Source organism: Papio anubis, chromosome 7 (assembly GCF_008728515.1).
Source record: "Papio anubis isolate 15944 chromosome 7, Panubis1.0, whole genome shotgun sequence".
In the NCBI taxonomy this organism is placed as follows: Eukaryota; Metazoa; Chordata; class Mammalia; order Primates; family Cercopithecidae; genus Papio; species Papio anubis.
This window is the reverse complement of record NC_044982.1, coordinates 115,200,441-115,216,734: the sequence shown is the minus strand read 5'-3', so window position 1 is coordinate 115,216,734 and position 16,294 is coordinate 115,200,441. Positions and strand designations below refer to the sequence as shown.

Below are 16,294 nucleotides of genomic sequence, written 5' to 3'. Positions count from 1 at the left end.
GTCATTGTGATGAGGGTTCCGGGGGCCTTGTGACACACCGCTGGCCGGCCCTGTTCCAGTGTGGGAGGTCAGGAGCAGCCAGTTCCTCCTGGGAATGCAACCCATCTCCGAAAAGGAAGATCACATTCCTCTGCTGATTAAGCATCACTAGGGCTCCAAGTGAGTTCTGATCAGAGGCTGTTTGGAAGACAGCAGAGGCCATGACCACCCTCTCTCCTGAAAACAGCCTCTCTGCCAGACAGTCAGCCTCCTTCATCCTGGTGCGTGTTCTTCATCAGTTCTGAGTGCCTCCCTCCCCAGCCTCTGGTTGACACTGGGACCATTTTCCCCTGCTGGGTGGGAAAAGCTAGAACCCTGAGCTAACATAGAAGGTGGAGCAAGGGCAGTTGTACCTTACTCTTACCATCAGCCCAAGAACAGGACTGAGATATCCAAGCACCCTTTCACCTTCTTTCCAAGCCAGCAAAACCTTCTCCCCAAATGTGCTATTCTAACTTTATTGAGTTGTGTAGGTTTGCAAGCACGTCCCTGAAGATCCTGATAGATTTTCATCAGCGCTTTTTGCCAACAATTTTGGTATACGGCCACCAGGTGGCAGTAATGCTTTTGTTAGTAGCTAGTTCTAAACCCAGTTTACAAGATACAGCTATTTGTTAGAAGTCGGCTTCAGTCATAAAAATTTTCCACACAGTATTTTTTCAAAATCATAACTAATTACAATAACTTTAGCCAATCTCAGGTCTCATTAATCATAGTGATTAAGAGAGTGATACATAAAAATGCAAAATGGACACCCCGTCCCTGAATTTTAAATGTTATTGCTTTATTGCAAATTATCACCAGGCCTTGCTTTAAATTTTCTTTATATCTTTCTCATTTCTCTGAGCTTAGAGAAGGCTAATAAAATAAACTATCACATAGCATTTATTATATACGATGACTGTTCTAAATGCTTTATTTATAGTCATTCATTCTCATCACAACTCTATGAGGTGAATAATGCTGTTATCTTCTTTTTATAAATGAGAAAATGGAGCCACCGAGACTTTGTCACTTGCCCACAGTCACACAGCTTGTAAGTGGCTTAACTTGTATTTAGACCCAGACAGGTGGGGTGCAAAAATCAATATTCTCAACGTGTGGCACCCAAACTTGCAGCATTAGCACCAACTGGGAACTTGTAAGAATGCAGACTCTTGGGCCCCAGATCCTCTGAACAAGAAACTTGAGACAAAGCCCAGAGATCTGTGTTTTTTGTAACTCATCCCTCCAGGGGACTCTGATGCACAATTAGCTTTGTGAACCACTGTTTAAAACCATTTTCTTCATCACTGTGCTGTACTGATGGTACACCCTCCACACCTGGTGTGGTAATAATTGCTGAAGTGGGGACCCCCTGTTATGGTTGGGAGTGTATCTTGTCCTCAGGTGAACTGGAGTAGAAAAGAGAACCTTGTCTGGGCGCAGTGGCTCACCCCTGTAATCCCAGCACTTTGGGAGGCCAAAACGGGTGGATCACCTGAGGTCATGAGTTCAAGATCAGCCTGGCCAATATGGTGAAACCCTATGGCTCTGACTATTCAGAGAAACTTGACATAAAAATTAGCCAGGCATGGTAGTGAGCCCTGTAATCCCAGTTACTTAAGAGACTGAGGCAGGAGAATCTCTTGAACCAAGGAGGTGGGGGTTGCGGTGAGCCGAGATTGTGCCACTGACAGCTCCAGGCCTGGGTGAGCGGAGCAAGACTTTTAGAGGGGCTGAGCCACTTAGGGCTCCCACTTCTGATCCCCTTCCCCAGGGGAAGAATGGCCAAGGCTTCCTCAGATTTGCTGATGTAGAACTTTAACCTGCCTAGACACACCCTGAAGGTGAGAGATTTCCACAGCTGCTCTATCTAGCACTATGCTTCCCAGGAGACTAGGAAAGGCACCATTGCAGAGCTGGAGGTAGCCAGCCCCTCGCAAACTGCATAGTTCCCCTCCTGGATTACCAGCTCATTATATCCAGTGTATGGGAAAGGGTGTTAATAGGTTGGTTGAGCAAAGAACAGAGGAACATGGGAAGATGAAGGTTGATTTGAGAAGCCACTGTGCTGACAATCTCCATCATGTTAAAGGAGCCTAGATACACATTCTCTGATTTCTAGCATAGGCAGGTAGGTAGTGTGCATGTAGACAGGGGGCTTCTAAGTGACATTTCCCCCTTGGCCTTCTACGGGTCAACAGCCTTCTTGTTCTGGTCCTTGGCTTAATAGCAAGTGTCTTAGATAGTCTTTTGGGTGGCCTATAGTTTGCTGAGGTTTGGAAAGATACAGGGAACTGGTGGGTGTAGACAAATGAAGTTTCCTAGAAGGAAGAAGCAGTGACGTTTTATAAACAAATTCAACCATGGCAAAGTAGGCAGATGGCCAATTGTTGCAGGTAGAGGTTTAGAGATGCAAAGTCTCTGAATACTCAACAGATGTCTTCTTGTGATGTTTCTAATTATTTCTGTCTTGTTGTGTTGATGCTGTATGTTTTGTTATGGTGTGCTGTGCATATTACTTTAATTTCAATATTACCTCTCCATTGTGTTTGACATTTTTTCATACCTTTGTTCGTCGTTTATTTTTTAATCATTGTAGGACATTTGATTTTAAGGTATTTCTTTTGTTCACAGCTTACGTAAGATACATATTTTTTATTTGAGTGGAAAATCCTTGCCTTTTAATTCCTTCCCACTGCCCCTCCCACCCCCAGCATGGCATTAGGGTTAGGCCTCTGACTCTTGCATCAAACAGCTTTGGGTTCAAACTTCAGCTCTGATACTTTCTGTGTGGTCTCAGATATGCTAATTAACCCTCCTATGGCTTCAGTTCCCTGATCTGTAAAACAGTTCAAGAACTATACCACCTCATAGATACTTGTGAAGATTAAATGGGTTGATATATATAAAGTGCTTAGAACAGTGTCTGGCACATCATCAATTGCTTTTTAATGTTTACAGCTCAATAAGAGAATGTAATGCATTTATTTTCATAATTAATTTATTTGGATTTCTATCATTTTTATGCTTTATGCTTTTATTAATTCCTTATTGTTTCCTGTATTGCTTGCTTTTATTTTTTAAAGTGAGTTAGAAGGAAGATGTCCTGTTCCTTTAAATTCCTAATGTTTAAAGTAAAAAATAAAGCAATTTCTTTTGACTCCATCCTAATATCTAATAAAGAAATGAAATCTGTAGTTAAAAACTTTCCCACAAAGAAAACTTTAGCCCAGATGACTTCGCTGGTTCTACCAAATATTTTAAAAAGAAATGATACCAATTCTATAAAAACACTTCCAGAAAACTAAAAAAAAAAAAAAAAAAAAAAAAAAAAAAAAAAAAAAAAAAAAGAAACACATCCCTACTCATTCTGTGAGGCCAACATTACCCTGATACCAAAATTAGAGATATTACAAGAAAAGAAACTCACAGGCAAATGATTCTTGTGAACATGGATGCAAAAATTCTAAATTTTAGCAAATAGAATCCAACAATGTATAAAAAGCATAGCACATCATCACCAAGTGGGGCTCATCCCAGGAATGCAAGGCTTATTTACCATTCAAAATTATTCAGTGTAATTTACCATCCTAACAAACTCAAAAACGAAAAGCCATATGACCATTTCAATAGATACAGAACACTATTTGACAAAATCCAACATCCATTCCTAATTAAAAACTCTGAGTATGCTAGAACGGGAAGGGACTGTCTTCAACCTGATAAAAGGCATCTGTAGGAAGCCTAGAGTTCACATTATACTGAATTATGAAAGCCTGAATGCCGCTCCTCTAAGATTAGGAACAAAGCAAGAATGTGTTCTCTCATCACTTTTATTCAACGTTGCACTTGAGTTCTAGCCAGTGCGGTAAAACAAGAAAACATAAATAAAAGGCATCCATACTTGAAAGGAAGAAGTTAAACTGCCTTTATTCACAGATGAACATGCTCATCTATGTCAGAGTTGACAAATTTTTTCTGCAACGGTCACAATAGAATTTTTGGCTTTGTGTCCATGCAATCTCTGTTGCAGCTACTCAACTCTGCCATCATAGCATGAATGCAGCCACAGACGAAAATGAATGAGTGGGTGTGGCTGTGTCCTAATCAAACTTTATTTAGAAAAACAGATTGGAGGCCACATTTGACCCATGGATCACAATTTGCTGACCCCTGGTCTATGTCATAAATCCCATGGAATCCACAAGAAAACCACTAGGACTAATAAGTGAGTTTTACTAGGTTGCAGGAATACAAGATCGATATATAAAAGTACATTGTATTTCTATTAGAAATTTTAATTTTAAAATGATGCTTTTTATAGTAGCCTCTGAAATATAAAATACTTACGGATAAATTTGACAAAATATATGAATGACGTAGACACTGAAAACTACAAGACACTGCCAAGAGAAATTTTAAAAGACCTACATAAACGGAGAAATATACTGTGTTCATGGGTCAGAGGACTCAATAGTGTCATCAGTTCTCCCAAACTGGCTTACGGATTCAATGCAGTCTCCACCAGAATCACAGCTGCCTTTATTATAGAAATGGACAAATTGACTAAAATCCTTATGGAAATGCATTTCTAAAGTTAAAGCATTTCCTTTTATAGTTAAGGATCCCGGGACACAGCCCAGCTTTGCCTGTTCCCTTCTGCTTCCTGCCACATCGCATGCTGAGTGTTGCAGTTTCTGAATGAGTGTAGGTTGGGAGAACATGATGACAGTCAGAGGGGCAGAAAGCTCGCTCTGATGAGTGGCAGTGTCTATGCAGGTGCGGAACACATCAGGGCAGACCCTGCTTCCCAGGGTTAGGACCACACCGAGATTTGTAACTTCTTGGCCCATATGTCCTATTTGGGTCCAGATGACAGGGCATGCACGAGTTATTAAAGAATGTGTTTCTCAATCCATTTCCATCAAACATACAGTTAGTGGAAATTATCCCGATTTGGGGCCTGTGGGCTCTGATTTTTAGTTAACAAGGCTGCTTTGCCTTCATTTATTTCTGTATTTATTTATTTGAGAAGGAGCCTTGCTCTGTCACCCAGGCTGGAGTATAGTGCCATGATCTTGGCTCACTGCAACCTCCGCCTCCCAGGTTTAAGTGATTCTTCTGCTTCAGCCTCCCGAGTAGCTGGGATTACAGGCACCCCACCACCACACCTGGCTAATTTTTGTATTTTTTTTTAGTAGATACGGAGTTTTATCATGTTGGCCAGACTGGTCTCGAACTCCTGACCTCAAGTGATCTGCTCGCTTGGGCCTTCCAAAGTGCTGGGGTTACAGGCGTGAGCCACCATGCCTGGCCTGTTTTACCTTCTAATACTTTACTACTCATGTGGTTTGTGGGCCAGCAGCATCACCTGTTACTCAGGAGCTTGTTAGAAATACATCATCTTGGGCCCCACCCCAAACCCTCTGAATCAGAATCTGAACCTGCAGAAGATATTTAAGTGATTTGTATGCAAATTTAATTTTGAGTCACATATTCAGATGTATACTAATGGGAAGTTGGGAGTGTGTATATTTACCTGTCTCCTCAGCTCTGTCCATCAGCACATCTTTATGTCTGCGATGTGGCATTCCAAGATATTCTTCTCTCCAGTAGAAGGGAATACCCCAGGAAGAAAGGAATCTTCTCTTATTCCAACAGGAACCCTCACTTTTTTTTTTTGTCGTTGTCGTTGTTGTTGTTGTTGTTATTATTATTAGAGACATTATTATTATTATGTGCTCTGTTGCCCAGTCTGGAGTGCAGTGGTATGATCTCAGCTCACTGTAACCTCTGCCTATCGGGTTCACTTAATTCTCCTGCCTCAGCCTCCTGAGGAGCTAGGATTACAGGCATGCACCACCATGCCTGGCTAGTTTTTGTATTTTTAGTAGAGACAGGGTTTCACCATGTTGCCCAGGCTGGTCTTGAACTGACCTCAAGTGATCCACTTGCCTCGGCCTCCCAAAGTGCTGGGATTATATGCATGAGCCACTGCACCTGACCCTAGTTATTGTTTTATAAGCATTTTGAATTACTTTGCATACAGTGCACTCACCTCTCTCCAGCACATATACACACACACACGTCCACATACACATAGCACACAGATATATACAACACACATACACATACACACACACTCCCTTATCAAAAGCAGAAACCATCCCTCATAATGAACCATTTTACATTTCCAGGAAAGGTAAAGTGGAGCTCATAACTGTGTCTAATTAATGCTTATTTTATATTTTCCTATGATCAAAGCAGTATACATTATTATAGAAAATTTTAAAAATACAAGAAAGGCCAGGTGCGGTGGCTAATGCCTGTAATCCCAGCACTTCGGGAGGCTGAGGTAGGTGGATTACCTGAGGCCAAGAGATCAAGACCATCCTGGCCAACATGGTGAAACACCCTCTCTACTAAAAATACAAAAATTAGCTGGGTGTGGTGGCGTGTGCCTGTAGTCCCAGCTACTCAGGAAGCTGAGGCAGGAGAATCGTTTGAACCTGGGAGGCGGAGGTTGCAGTGACCCGAGACCACACCACTGCACTCCAGCCTGGCAACAGAGTGAGACTGTCTCAAAAAAAAAAAAAAAAAAAAAAACAAGAAAAAGGACAAAAAGTACTTATTTCCTACCACTCAAAGATAATCACTGCTGTTTTTAGTTGTGGGGGGGACTTTTTTGTTTTTTTTCAGTCTTTTTCTAACAACTTTATAGTAGTCAATGCATTATATATTAGAGTTTATGCGGGGTGTTATTATAATACATAACAGACACAATACATAGAGAGGTATTACTATGAGTGCCATAGTTGTACTACAGAGTATAGCACATAGAGAACATGCTAGATACACAATTCTGTATTCTGCTTTTTTCTGTTAACATTTGTATTTTTTCAGATTATTATTCATTCCTTGTAAACAACATTTATATGCCTCAAAATATTCCATTGAGCACATAAACCACAGTTTACTTAACTACCCCCTTATTGCAGAACATTTAGAGTGCTTGCATTTTTCATGTTGGTAAGTAATGTGCAATGAAAGTTATTGTGCATACAGGATTTTTTCTGTATATTTTTAGTAATGTCCTCAAGATAGATTTCCAGAAGTAAGTCGGGCTGTGTGCTTTGATTCATATTGCAAAGTCCAGAACGTATTATTTAAAATCACACTTAAAAGCTGAAGGCTCCTAACATAAGGTGGAACTGGTTGCTGCTTTTGCCAGGTGAAGAGAAAACCACCCATTGACAAGACGGAATGGGACAGCTTCTTTGATGAGAACGGCCACTTGGCCAAGTCACGGGACTTCATTTGTGTTAACATCCTGGAAAGGGTGGGTCCCCAAGCTACCCTTGGCCTTGCCCTGGAACTGGGAGCATGGACGGGCAAGGGGCAGGTGTGGCGTTGGATGAGGCCCTTTCGGTAGGCATCGAAGAGCCCATGACCCCTACCTCCCACCCCCACCCCAGGGTCTGCACCCCTTCGTGAGGACTGAAGCCTGGAAGTTCCTCACGGGCTACTTCTCATGGCAGAGTTCCCAGGATGAGCGGCTCACGGTGGACAGCATGAGGAGGTAGAACACTCCAGACCCTGTTGGGACGGGAGAGGGCCTGCAGGTGGCAGGTGCTGCCTCCCCAGCCTGCAGACTGTCTTCTGCCCCCATGCAACTTCTCATTCCGAGAGGAACCCCACGCCTCCTGACCCAGGCACAGCACACAGGAGGTGCGGCCAGTTCATGCCAGTGCCTTCTCTCCCTGAGCTCCATTTACCAGCCTACCAACTGCCAGGCATGGGCTTGGTCCCAGCCACTCCTCCCACCCCTGGGCCCCCAAGTCCCATCCTTCCCTAGGGTCTATGCATTCTCCCTCTGAAGCAGCCTTTGAACACAGTCTGCCACCCGCTTCCCTGGGTGCCACCCCAACTCCACCTCCTCCCTGCCCCCTGTGGCTGAGCTGCCTCCTGGGTCTAGTCTCCCCACTCCCCGCCTGTGTCCAGTGTTTCCTCCCAGTGCCCAGGGGGAAGGTACAAAACCCGTATGGGCTGCCCGTGTCCTTAGATGAAACACTCCCAGTGGTATAATTGGTAATGTTTCAAATAGCACATCTCTTCCAAAAACTTCCTGATCCGAGCTCCACATCGCCCACTATCCCAGAGCCTGACATTCCAACCACACTGACAGCCTCACTGACTCCTCATTTGCCCGCTCCTGCCCCACCCCTGCCCCAGCACAGACCACATTTGCACTCCCCTCTGTCCTTGGTTCACCCTTTCCCCTTCCTCCACAATGGATTTCTATCATCCGCCTATCAAAAGCCCACCCTTCCTTCAAGGCCCATATCCCATAGTGCGCCTCCTCCAAGCAGCCCTCCCAGATCTCCCAAGGGAGCCAGGGATGAGGCACTTTGGTTCAGTAGACAACACACTAGCTTTGAACTTGGACCGTCTTGGATTTGGAAACTGGGTTCAAATTTCAGCACTCTGATTTACACGCTGGGTGAACTTGCCCAAGAACTTCAGTGCTGAAGTCTCAGCCTCCTCCTTCATAAAATTCGGGTTACAGTTTATTTCACAGAGTGGTTGTGGGGGCTGAATCAGATAATACAGGTAAGGCACCTTGCACAGGGGAGGAATGAGTAGCTTTTATGATTTTGACAGGAATGCTCCCTCCCTCAAGCCAGAGGCCCTTGACTTGCACTTCCAAGACCCCAGGCACTTGGTGCCACAGTAGTGAGACTGGAGCCTGTGTCTTCCCTCCCAGGTTGAATGCAAATAAGGGCAGAGGCTGCCGCCAGTTTGCCTTTGTCTTGGGCCCTCTCCTGACCTTGCCTGTCCGTGGGAGGTCTCCGTACACACTGGCTGAGTCAGACTGACTCCACTGCTGAATATTTTCCGAAGACTGACTCCACTGCTGAATATTTTCCCTTCAGGGGAACGGACTCCTTTGGATTGTGGCTGTATCACGGCGTAGCCTGAGGTGGACTCACGGGTTTGGGAGCCTGAAGCAGGAGCTAGGCCCAGCCCCAAGAGAGCATCCAGACAGGATGTGGAAAAGATTCACATGCCGGGGCCAGCCAGAGTGACCGGGGTCACTCTGGGACGGGGGTGTGAGGGCCGGGCTGGGGAGCTCAGAGAGGCTCGGGAGCTCTGACAAGAGCTCACCTGTGTTGGTTTCCTGAGGCTGCCTTAGCAAGTACCACACGCTGGGTGACTTCCGACAACAGAAACCTGTCCTCTCACAGTTCTGGAGCTGGAAGCCCAAAATCAAGGTGTTGGCTCCTTCCAAAGGCTCTAGGGTAGAACCCTTCCTTACCTCCCAGCTTCTGGTGGCTCCCAGTGTTCCTCGGCTGGTGTGCCTCATTCCATTCCCTGTCCCCGTGGTCGTGAGGCCTTCTCCTCTCTGTGTGTTATAAGAACACATGTCATTGGATTTGGGGTCCACCTGGAAAGTCTTAAGTTAAGGATCTCATCTGGAAATTCTCAGCTTAATCACATCTACAAAGACTCTTTTCCCCATATGGTTACATTCACAGGTCCTAGGGGTCAGGACATGGATATGTTTTTTTGGAGGCCACCATGCAGCCAGCGATACCAACTAATCATATTCTAATAATGAGGACAAAACACCGCCTCACTCAGCACTTCCAATTCTTAGGCACAGGTGCCAGTATTATGCCCATTCTACAGATGGGGAAACTGAGGCTTAGAGATGGAAAATGACATCCCCAAGGCTTGCCCCCAGTGGCAGACACCCAGTTATTAAGGTGTAGAGCCAGGATTCAGGTGCAGTGTTTGGAGTACAGAGCCCAGGAGGTTAAATCGTCTCCATTCTGCACTCCAGGTGCACGTTGGAGGACAGTTAGGGTGGCACAGGTTGAGATTAGGGAGAGCATCGCAGGTAGCTGCAGCTGCTCGTTCTCCACTTATCAGAAGGGGAAAGCCACCTTGTTCAGCCTCAGTTCTGTTCTCACAGGAAAAACTACAAGGCCTTATGCCAAATGTATGAGAAGATTCAGCCCCTTCTGGAAAACCTGCACCGGAACTTCATAGAGACTCGCAATAACATTGGTGAGCAAAGTGGGGTGGAGAGGGCTAGGCAGAGGGAGGGCTTGAAGCCGACTCTGCCCCCTTCTCAGTCACTTCCAGGGAGGGATGGCTCCAGGATCCTGGGAGTTGCTTTGACTTATGCCTGGAGTTTTGCCAGCTGAACCTTGGTTAATCTACCCCACCAGTCTCTCCTGTGTGGCCCTAGATGCCCCATACCATGTTTCCCTGGGCGCATGACGTTCCTGCTGCCTGGTCTTCCTCTCTCCTTTCTTTGGCTTTGAATGAGGTTGGATTTGAACTGGACAGAGAGGAAGGGTGGGGGAGGACATTCCTGGCTGAGGGTATGGCCTCATCAAAGGGTTGGAGGTGGGAAGAAACACAGACAGCTCAGGGTGTGGTGAAGAACTGAGCCTGGCAGGGGCTGATGTACCTTTCACAGCTCCCTCTCCCTCCAGGATGTCCTAGGGCCTGCCCATTGGAGTAGGGGAAGAAACTCACCCATAGCCCTGCTGGATGTGATCTGGTGCCACCCCTTGCCCCTTGCTTCCAACCTAGCACGTGACATTCAGAAACTCTACGACAAAGACCCCCTGGGCAACGTCCTCATCGACAAGAAGAGGCTAGAGAAGATCCTGCTCCTGAGTTACGTCTGCAACACGCAGGCAGGTGAGCCTCAGCCTCCCCTTGTCAATGCCCTCCCGGGACCTGGCCCAGCCTAAGCCAAGGGTCCAGGCCCTCCCACCCAGCCCCTCCTCCCCAACCCCCTCTTTGCCACAGAGTACCAGCAGGGCTTCCATGAGATGGTGATGCTCTTCCAGCTGATGGTGGAGCACGACCACGAAACCTTCTGGCTTTTCCAGTTCTTCCTGCAGAAAACGGTGAGGGCAAGGCCTGAGCTCAGGGATGCCCCTCTCCACCCCCTACTACTCCCCAAACAACTTCTTGAGGCTGGGCAGGCATTGGCAGCCCCAGCCATTCCCTCCAACCCCAACCATTCCCTCCAGTCTTCTGGGTCTCAGAGGAGCCTGGGAGGGTGATGCTAAACCCAGTGGTTCAAAGTAGTGGCGGTGGGGAGGCATTGAAGTGGAGAAGGGAAATGGAGCAAAAGCTCTGGGTCCACCTCTCAACAAACCTTGAAAGAGCATGAATCCGCCAGGCCCAGGGATGGCGCCCTCTCCTGGCATTTTCTTCCCCAAGCACGGCTCTCCTCCCTCCTCACCTCTCCTTCCTCAATGGCTCCCCGTGGCCTCCAGAATAAAATCCAATAACCTTAGCCAGTTATTCAGGGCTGTTCCCTTCACATAACCTGAATTCCAGGCACACCAGGAAACTCAGTAGTTCCCAGGAACTCCCTCACAGTCCAAGTTGAGAGGTTTTGAAGGTGCAGCTCCCTGGAACACCTCCCTGGAAAGCCTTTCCTCATGATCTGTGAGAGGCTGCCCAGAACCCTCCCTCATGCCTCCCTCCACCCCACCATCCCTGCAAATGTGCTTGCTGCCTTTCCCTTGTCCCAGTCGGCTCTGCCCCAACACTATTGTGTGAGGGAAGAACTGGGCAACCGGACTCACTAGACTGTGAACTGCAGTTGAGAATCTCTACTACACACACAGACACACACACACACACACACACACTCTCTCTACACAGCCACCCAGAGGTGCACAACATATACAGACAAACTTGCATACAGATCACAGTCACACAGATATGTGCACACACACACACACAGACTTGTAGAGACATGGGGGCCCAGCGCACAGATAGACACACAGAGCCTCCAGAAGTGAAGCTGGGGGAAGCAGAGTTGACTCTTACAGTGCCCTGAGGCCCAGGAGGACTCGGTCTGTCTCCCACCGTCGTGTGCAGGAACACAGCTGTGTCATCAACATTGGCGTGAGCAAGAACCTAGACATGCTCAGCACCCTGATCACCTTCCTGGACCCCATGTTTGCTGAGCACCTAAGTGAGTGGCTCCCACCTCCTGCCACCTCACCCACCCCCCAGGGTAGGCATGGGAGAGGGGCTGGGACCCAACTGTCGTCCCTAATCATGGGGGGCTGGAGAGCAGCAGAGTCATTTGATTGCCTCTCCAGGCCCTGGGAAGAGGGTTATCTGGATGGGGTTGGAGTCTGGACAGTTGAAAGTTGACTCTAAACCATCTCCTAGGGCAGCTGGAAAAAGGGCAGCAAGCTTTTTGTATTTCCCAAGTGTTTTGCAGGCTCCATAGTTTGGCCTCATCTGCATGTGTTTGCTGCATCATGTGTGTTTTCCCTGACTACAGCCTCAGCTTCTCTCCCCACAGAAGGGAAGGGTGCAGGAGCTGTGCAGTCCCTCTTCCCCTGGTTCTGCTTCTGCTTCCAGCGTGCCTTCAAGTCCTTCGATGACGTCTGGAGGCTCTGGGAGGTGAGGTGCCCAACCGGGGATCATCAGGCTGGGCTCCACCCCTCGGGCAGAGTGGAAGCTGCAAGTCTTCCTTGCGTCTCCCTTTCCTTCTGGCTTGGATGGAGTTCAGTATCTTGGGGTTTTGTTGGGTCAGCAACCCTGCTCCCATCTTGCTGGAGGAAGCTGGAGCATCACTTTGTCCATATGTTCATTTAACACAAAGGCCTCACTGGCTGTGCCTTCTGTGGGCAGTCAACACAGGAGGGCCCTCTGGCCTGTGCGGTGGGAGCCTGGGCCTGCAGCTCCACTTCCCTGCTTCCCTGCCCAGGTGGCCTCCCCACGCTTCCACTTCCCCAGCTGTCCCCCCAGCCCTGGCCTTCCCCTTCCCCAGAGTGCTGCTCCTGTGGAACTCTCTCACAGAAGGTGGGTCCCCAAGGACACCTGTAGTCCTGTGACCACAATACCCAGAGCCATCAGCAGATGAACCCCCTGAGCAATGCCACGCCCACCCATCACTGCCCTCCCATGGCCGCTGCTGCCTGCAGAGTCCAGCCCAACCATCCACCTGACATGTAGGGTCCCACAGATCTATTCCCACCTGCCTGTCCCTCCCTCTTGGCTGGCTGGTCTCCATGCCCAAGTCCATGACTACACCCAGGCCTTTGGTGACACCCTTGTGTCATTTAATTCCCATCAACCCTTGCTTGCCAAAACCTCACTCAAATTCGACAGTTTCCTAGTGTCTCCCACCCCTCATTGCCTCCCTCCCCTTCCTCTATCTAATGAATTCCCTGAAGCCTCAATCTCTGAATCCCCCATAAGACAGCACAATGCCTAGAGTCAGGGGTACCTGTGAGCACATGCCTGAGTGAATGGATGAGTGAGTGAATGAAGGAAGGAATGAATGAATGAGCAAGTCAGCAGCAAGACCCAGGAATGGCTGACCCCGGGCACGTGGTTGGTGGGTACCTCACCATCCTCAGGGCATCTGCAGTCTCAGGCTACGGGGCCCAGACTGAGACGCCCTGACCCACAGGTTCTGCTGACGGGGAAGCCCTGCAGGAACTTCCAGGTGCTGGTGGCCTACAGCATGCTACAGATGGTGCGGGAGCAGGTGCTGCAGGAAAGCATGGGCGGGGACGACATCCTCCTGGTGAGAGCACCCTCGGGCAAGCCACCAGCCCAGCTCCTGGAGGCCCTGACACCCCACCCCAGCTGCAAGACCAGGGCTCATGGGGTGCTGGGCACCAGTGCCACCTTTTCCCCCCAGGCAGGAAGGGCAATGAGAGCTAAGGTACGGATTACTGTGCCAAGGGCTTTTAATAGACTAGCTCATTTAAGCCTCACCACAAGCCTGACACAGAGAGGCTATAACCATCGTCATCACTCGTAGTTAACATATGAGGAAACGGAGGCCTTGAACACTCCCTAACCATTAAGCTCTACCATCTCGCAGTCAACCCTGTGGCCCTGGGATATTCCTGAAGCAGAAGGACCTAGAGTTTTCCATCATTTTAAAAAAGCTACTGAAGTCTTTGTTGGAAGAAACAAATCTTAGGTGGCACCCCAAATATAAACCAAGTCATCCTTCGAAGACCCTAAGACACTTGGTGGAACTCCAGGACTCCCTAGAGCCTAACATGAAAGCTAACATTTACCATTGCCCCCAAATATCAAATTTTAGGCATTGAGCCAAGCAGGCTGGGGAGAGGTCAGGTGGTCCTCAGCAACTGCTGTGAGCAGCATCCTTCTTCCCTGGGTGCTGCAGGCAGCTGCCTGTGCCCAAGAGTGCAGGGAGACATTTGCCCCAGCCCCATCCACAACAGCTTCCATGCTCCTGCGCAGGCCTGCAACAAGCTCATTGACCTTGATGCTGATGAGCTGATCTCCGCTGCCTGCGTGGTTTATGCTGAGCTCATCCAGAAGGATGTAAGTTACCCCAGTGATTTGTCCTCCTCCTCCTCCTTCTCCTCCTCCTCCTCCTCCTCTTCCTCCTCCAAGGAGCCTACCCTGATCTCCCAAACACAGCCCATGGCAGGCACATTCAACTTCAGAGACACAGACTGTGCCGCGTTCTCTACCACCAACCCACGCATGTTGCTCCTCATGGTCTTCTTTCTGTTTGCACATGTAGCTCCTTCCTCCCTGAGCAGGCTGTGCTACTTGACAGCATGGCCTTCATCCCCACCGCATTCCGTGTCCATCCCAGTGGGTCTGGGTACCCAGGGCCTCAGGAGAATGTCACTGCTTAGAAGAACTGAAGAATGAAAGTGACAGACCAATGTCTGTGCACCTCCCACCTGCCTCCTCCCTAGGTTCCTCAGACATTAAAGGATTTCTTCCTCTGAGGACACCAAAGCCCACAGTGGACCGATGCCCTCGATGGGCAGGATGAAGGTCAGGGGCACTGGAGTGAGGGAGTAGATAAAACAGCTGCAATATAAACAGTCCTCTGGAATAATGGTTTGTGGTGGGCGTTATGTCTTCTTTGACCTCAGGGGCTGGGATGCACGTGAGGGTTGAGACAGGGTCGTAGGATAGGAAGAGAGGCTAGCTGGCTAAGAGACACGTTCTGAGGCTAGGGAGGGTGCTTACTGGAAGAGACTGGGTCAGTGGCTCCTCCTCAGTGGAGGGTTTTCCAAGGCTGCAGTGGATCCACATCTGGAAACAAATGGTTAGAGTAGAACCAACTCTGAGAGATTTCCAGACCCCCGTGGAAGACAAAATTGAGCACATTTAATAAAGATTAATTCATTTGGACTCAGGTCCTGAGAGGAAGGCTGGTCCTGGGACTCTGACCCCACTCCCACTGCTCCCCTGAGTCCCCCCATATCAGTTGCACAATTAAGTCATTTTTTCCAGAGATTCCCTGCTAGTCTGTGGAAGGGGCTGGCCTGGAAGGGAGAAATATCTGACGAGCAGGCAATTCCCTTCCTGGTTTCAAAGGCTCCCTCATAATTGTGCCTTCATTTATCAGCCTGTAAATGTGTCCTCAAGCTACATTTTATTTTCCAGCCTTGATCAATCTTTTTTGAGAATGCACTCTGTCCTTGGCCAGGCAGTCAGTTGCTCCGTGAGGAAAAGGTGCATCACACCTGCTCCCCCGGGCTATGCCACAGCCCTGAGCCCCTGCCCAGCCTGCCCCATGCTCTGGCTGGCCCCTCTGAGGGAAAACATGTAGATGGGCTGGAGAGGCTGAAATTGCAGGAGGGTTGGGGCTTGCTGTGTGCCCCCAGAGCTGCTCAGCAACACACACACACACACACACACACACATAAACGCACACACATACACACTGCCCTGCCCAGTGACTATAAGTTTTCAGGAGGGCTGACATTATACATGGGTCGGAGGGTCCCTTGTTTTTGCTGTGAACTGGTCCTTAGAGGTAAGGCATGACCATCCCTCTCACTCTTTAGCCAACTGCCCCTCCCTCTGCTCCCATCCTGGCACTCTTAGTGACCATCACTCCAAAGCCATTATGTCCCCAGTGAGTGCTTGGTCTCCTTCCCCTCAGGCGACAGTCTCCTATCCAGGACCGGTTCTGAGTCTGTTAGCGGCTGTATCTTTGCTGGAAGGTCAGGGAGGAATGCTGAAGAATGAGGGACTGTCCCCCCAGCAACATCTTCTCTGCATGGCTAAAGAGCTCGTGTTAGCTGGGCAGGAAGGCACATGGGTAAATTCATATACTACACTTCTCCTTTGCTTTTATGTTCCTAAGGCAGTTTATTTAAATAAGGATTCCTGCATGAAAGACAGTTCTCCAAGGATGAAGCTGTGTTTGCATTTTGCCAGAGAGGCAGAGAACCAGAGTAAAAGACATCTTGCTGAGCTAGTT

At 48.4% G+C, this 16,294-nt stretch overlaps 1 protein-coding gene across 2 annotated transcripts; it reads left to right on the top strand.

The window, feature by feature from the left end:
• The first annotated feature begins 39 nt into the window (after positions 1-39).
• TBC1D21 (TBC1 domain family member 21) lies at positions 40-14,919 on the top strand. Of its 2 annotated transcripts, XM_003901168.5 has the most exons (11): positions 40-260; positions 7,256-7,363; positions 7,500-7,603; positions 10,001-10,095; positions 10,630-10,740; positions 10,852-10,952; positions 11,941-12,037; positions 12,377-12,477; positions 13,493-13,609; positions 14,302-14,385; positions 14,772-14,919. In XM_003901168.5, exons 1-11 carry the CDS (start codon positions 201-203, stop codon positions 14,802-14,804), a joined length of 1,011 nt encoding a protein of 336 aa, XP_003901217.1. In that variant the 5' UTR covers positions 40-200; the 3' UTR covers positions 14,805-14,919. The 2 variants fall into 2 exon arrangements, with proteins under 2 accessions (XP_003901217.1, XP_003901218.1); XM_003901169.5 differs by lacking the exon at positions 7,256-7,363.
• Positions 14,920-16,294: the final 1,375 nt, after the last annotated feature.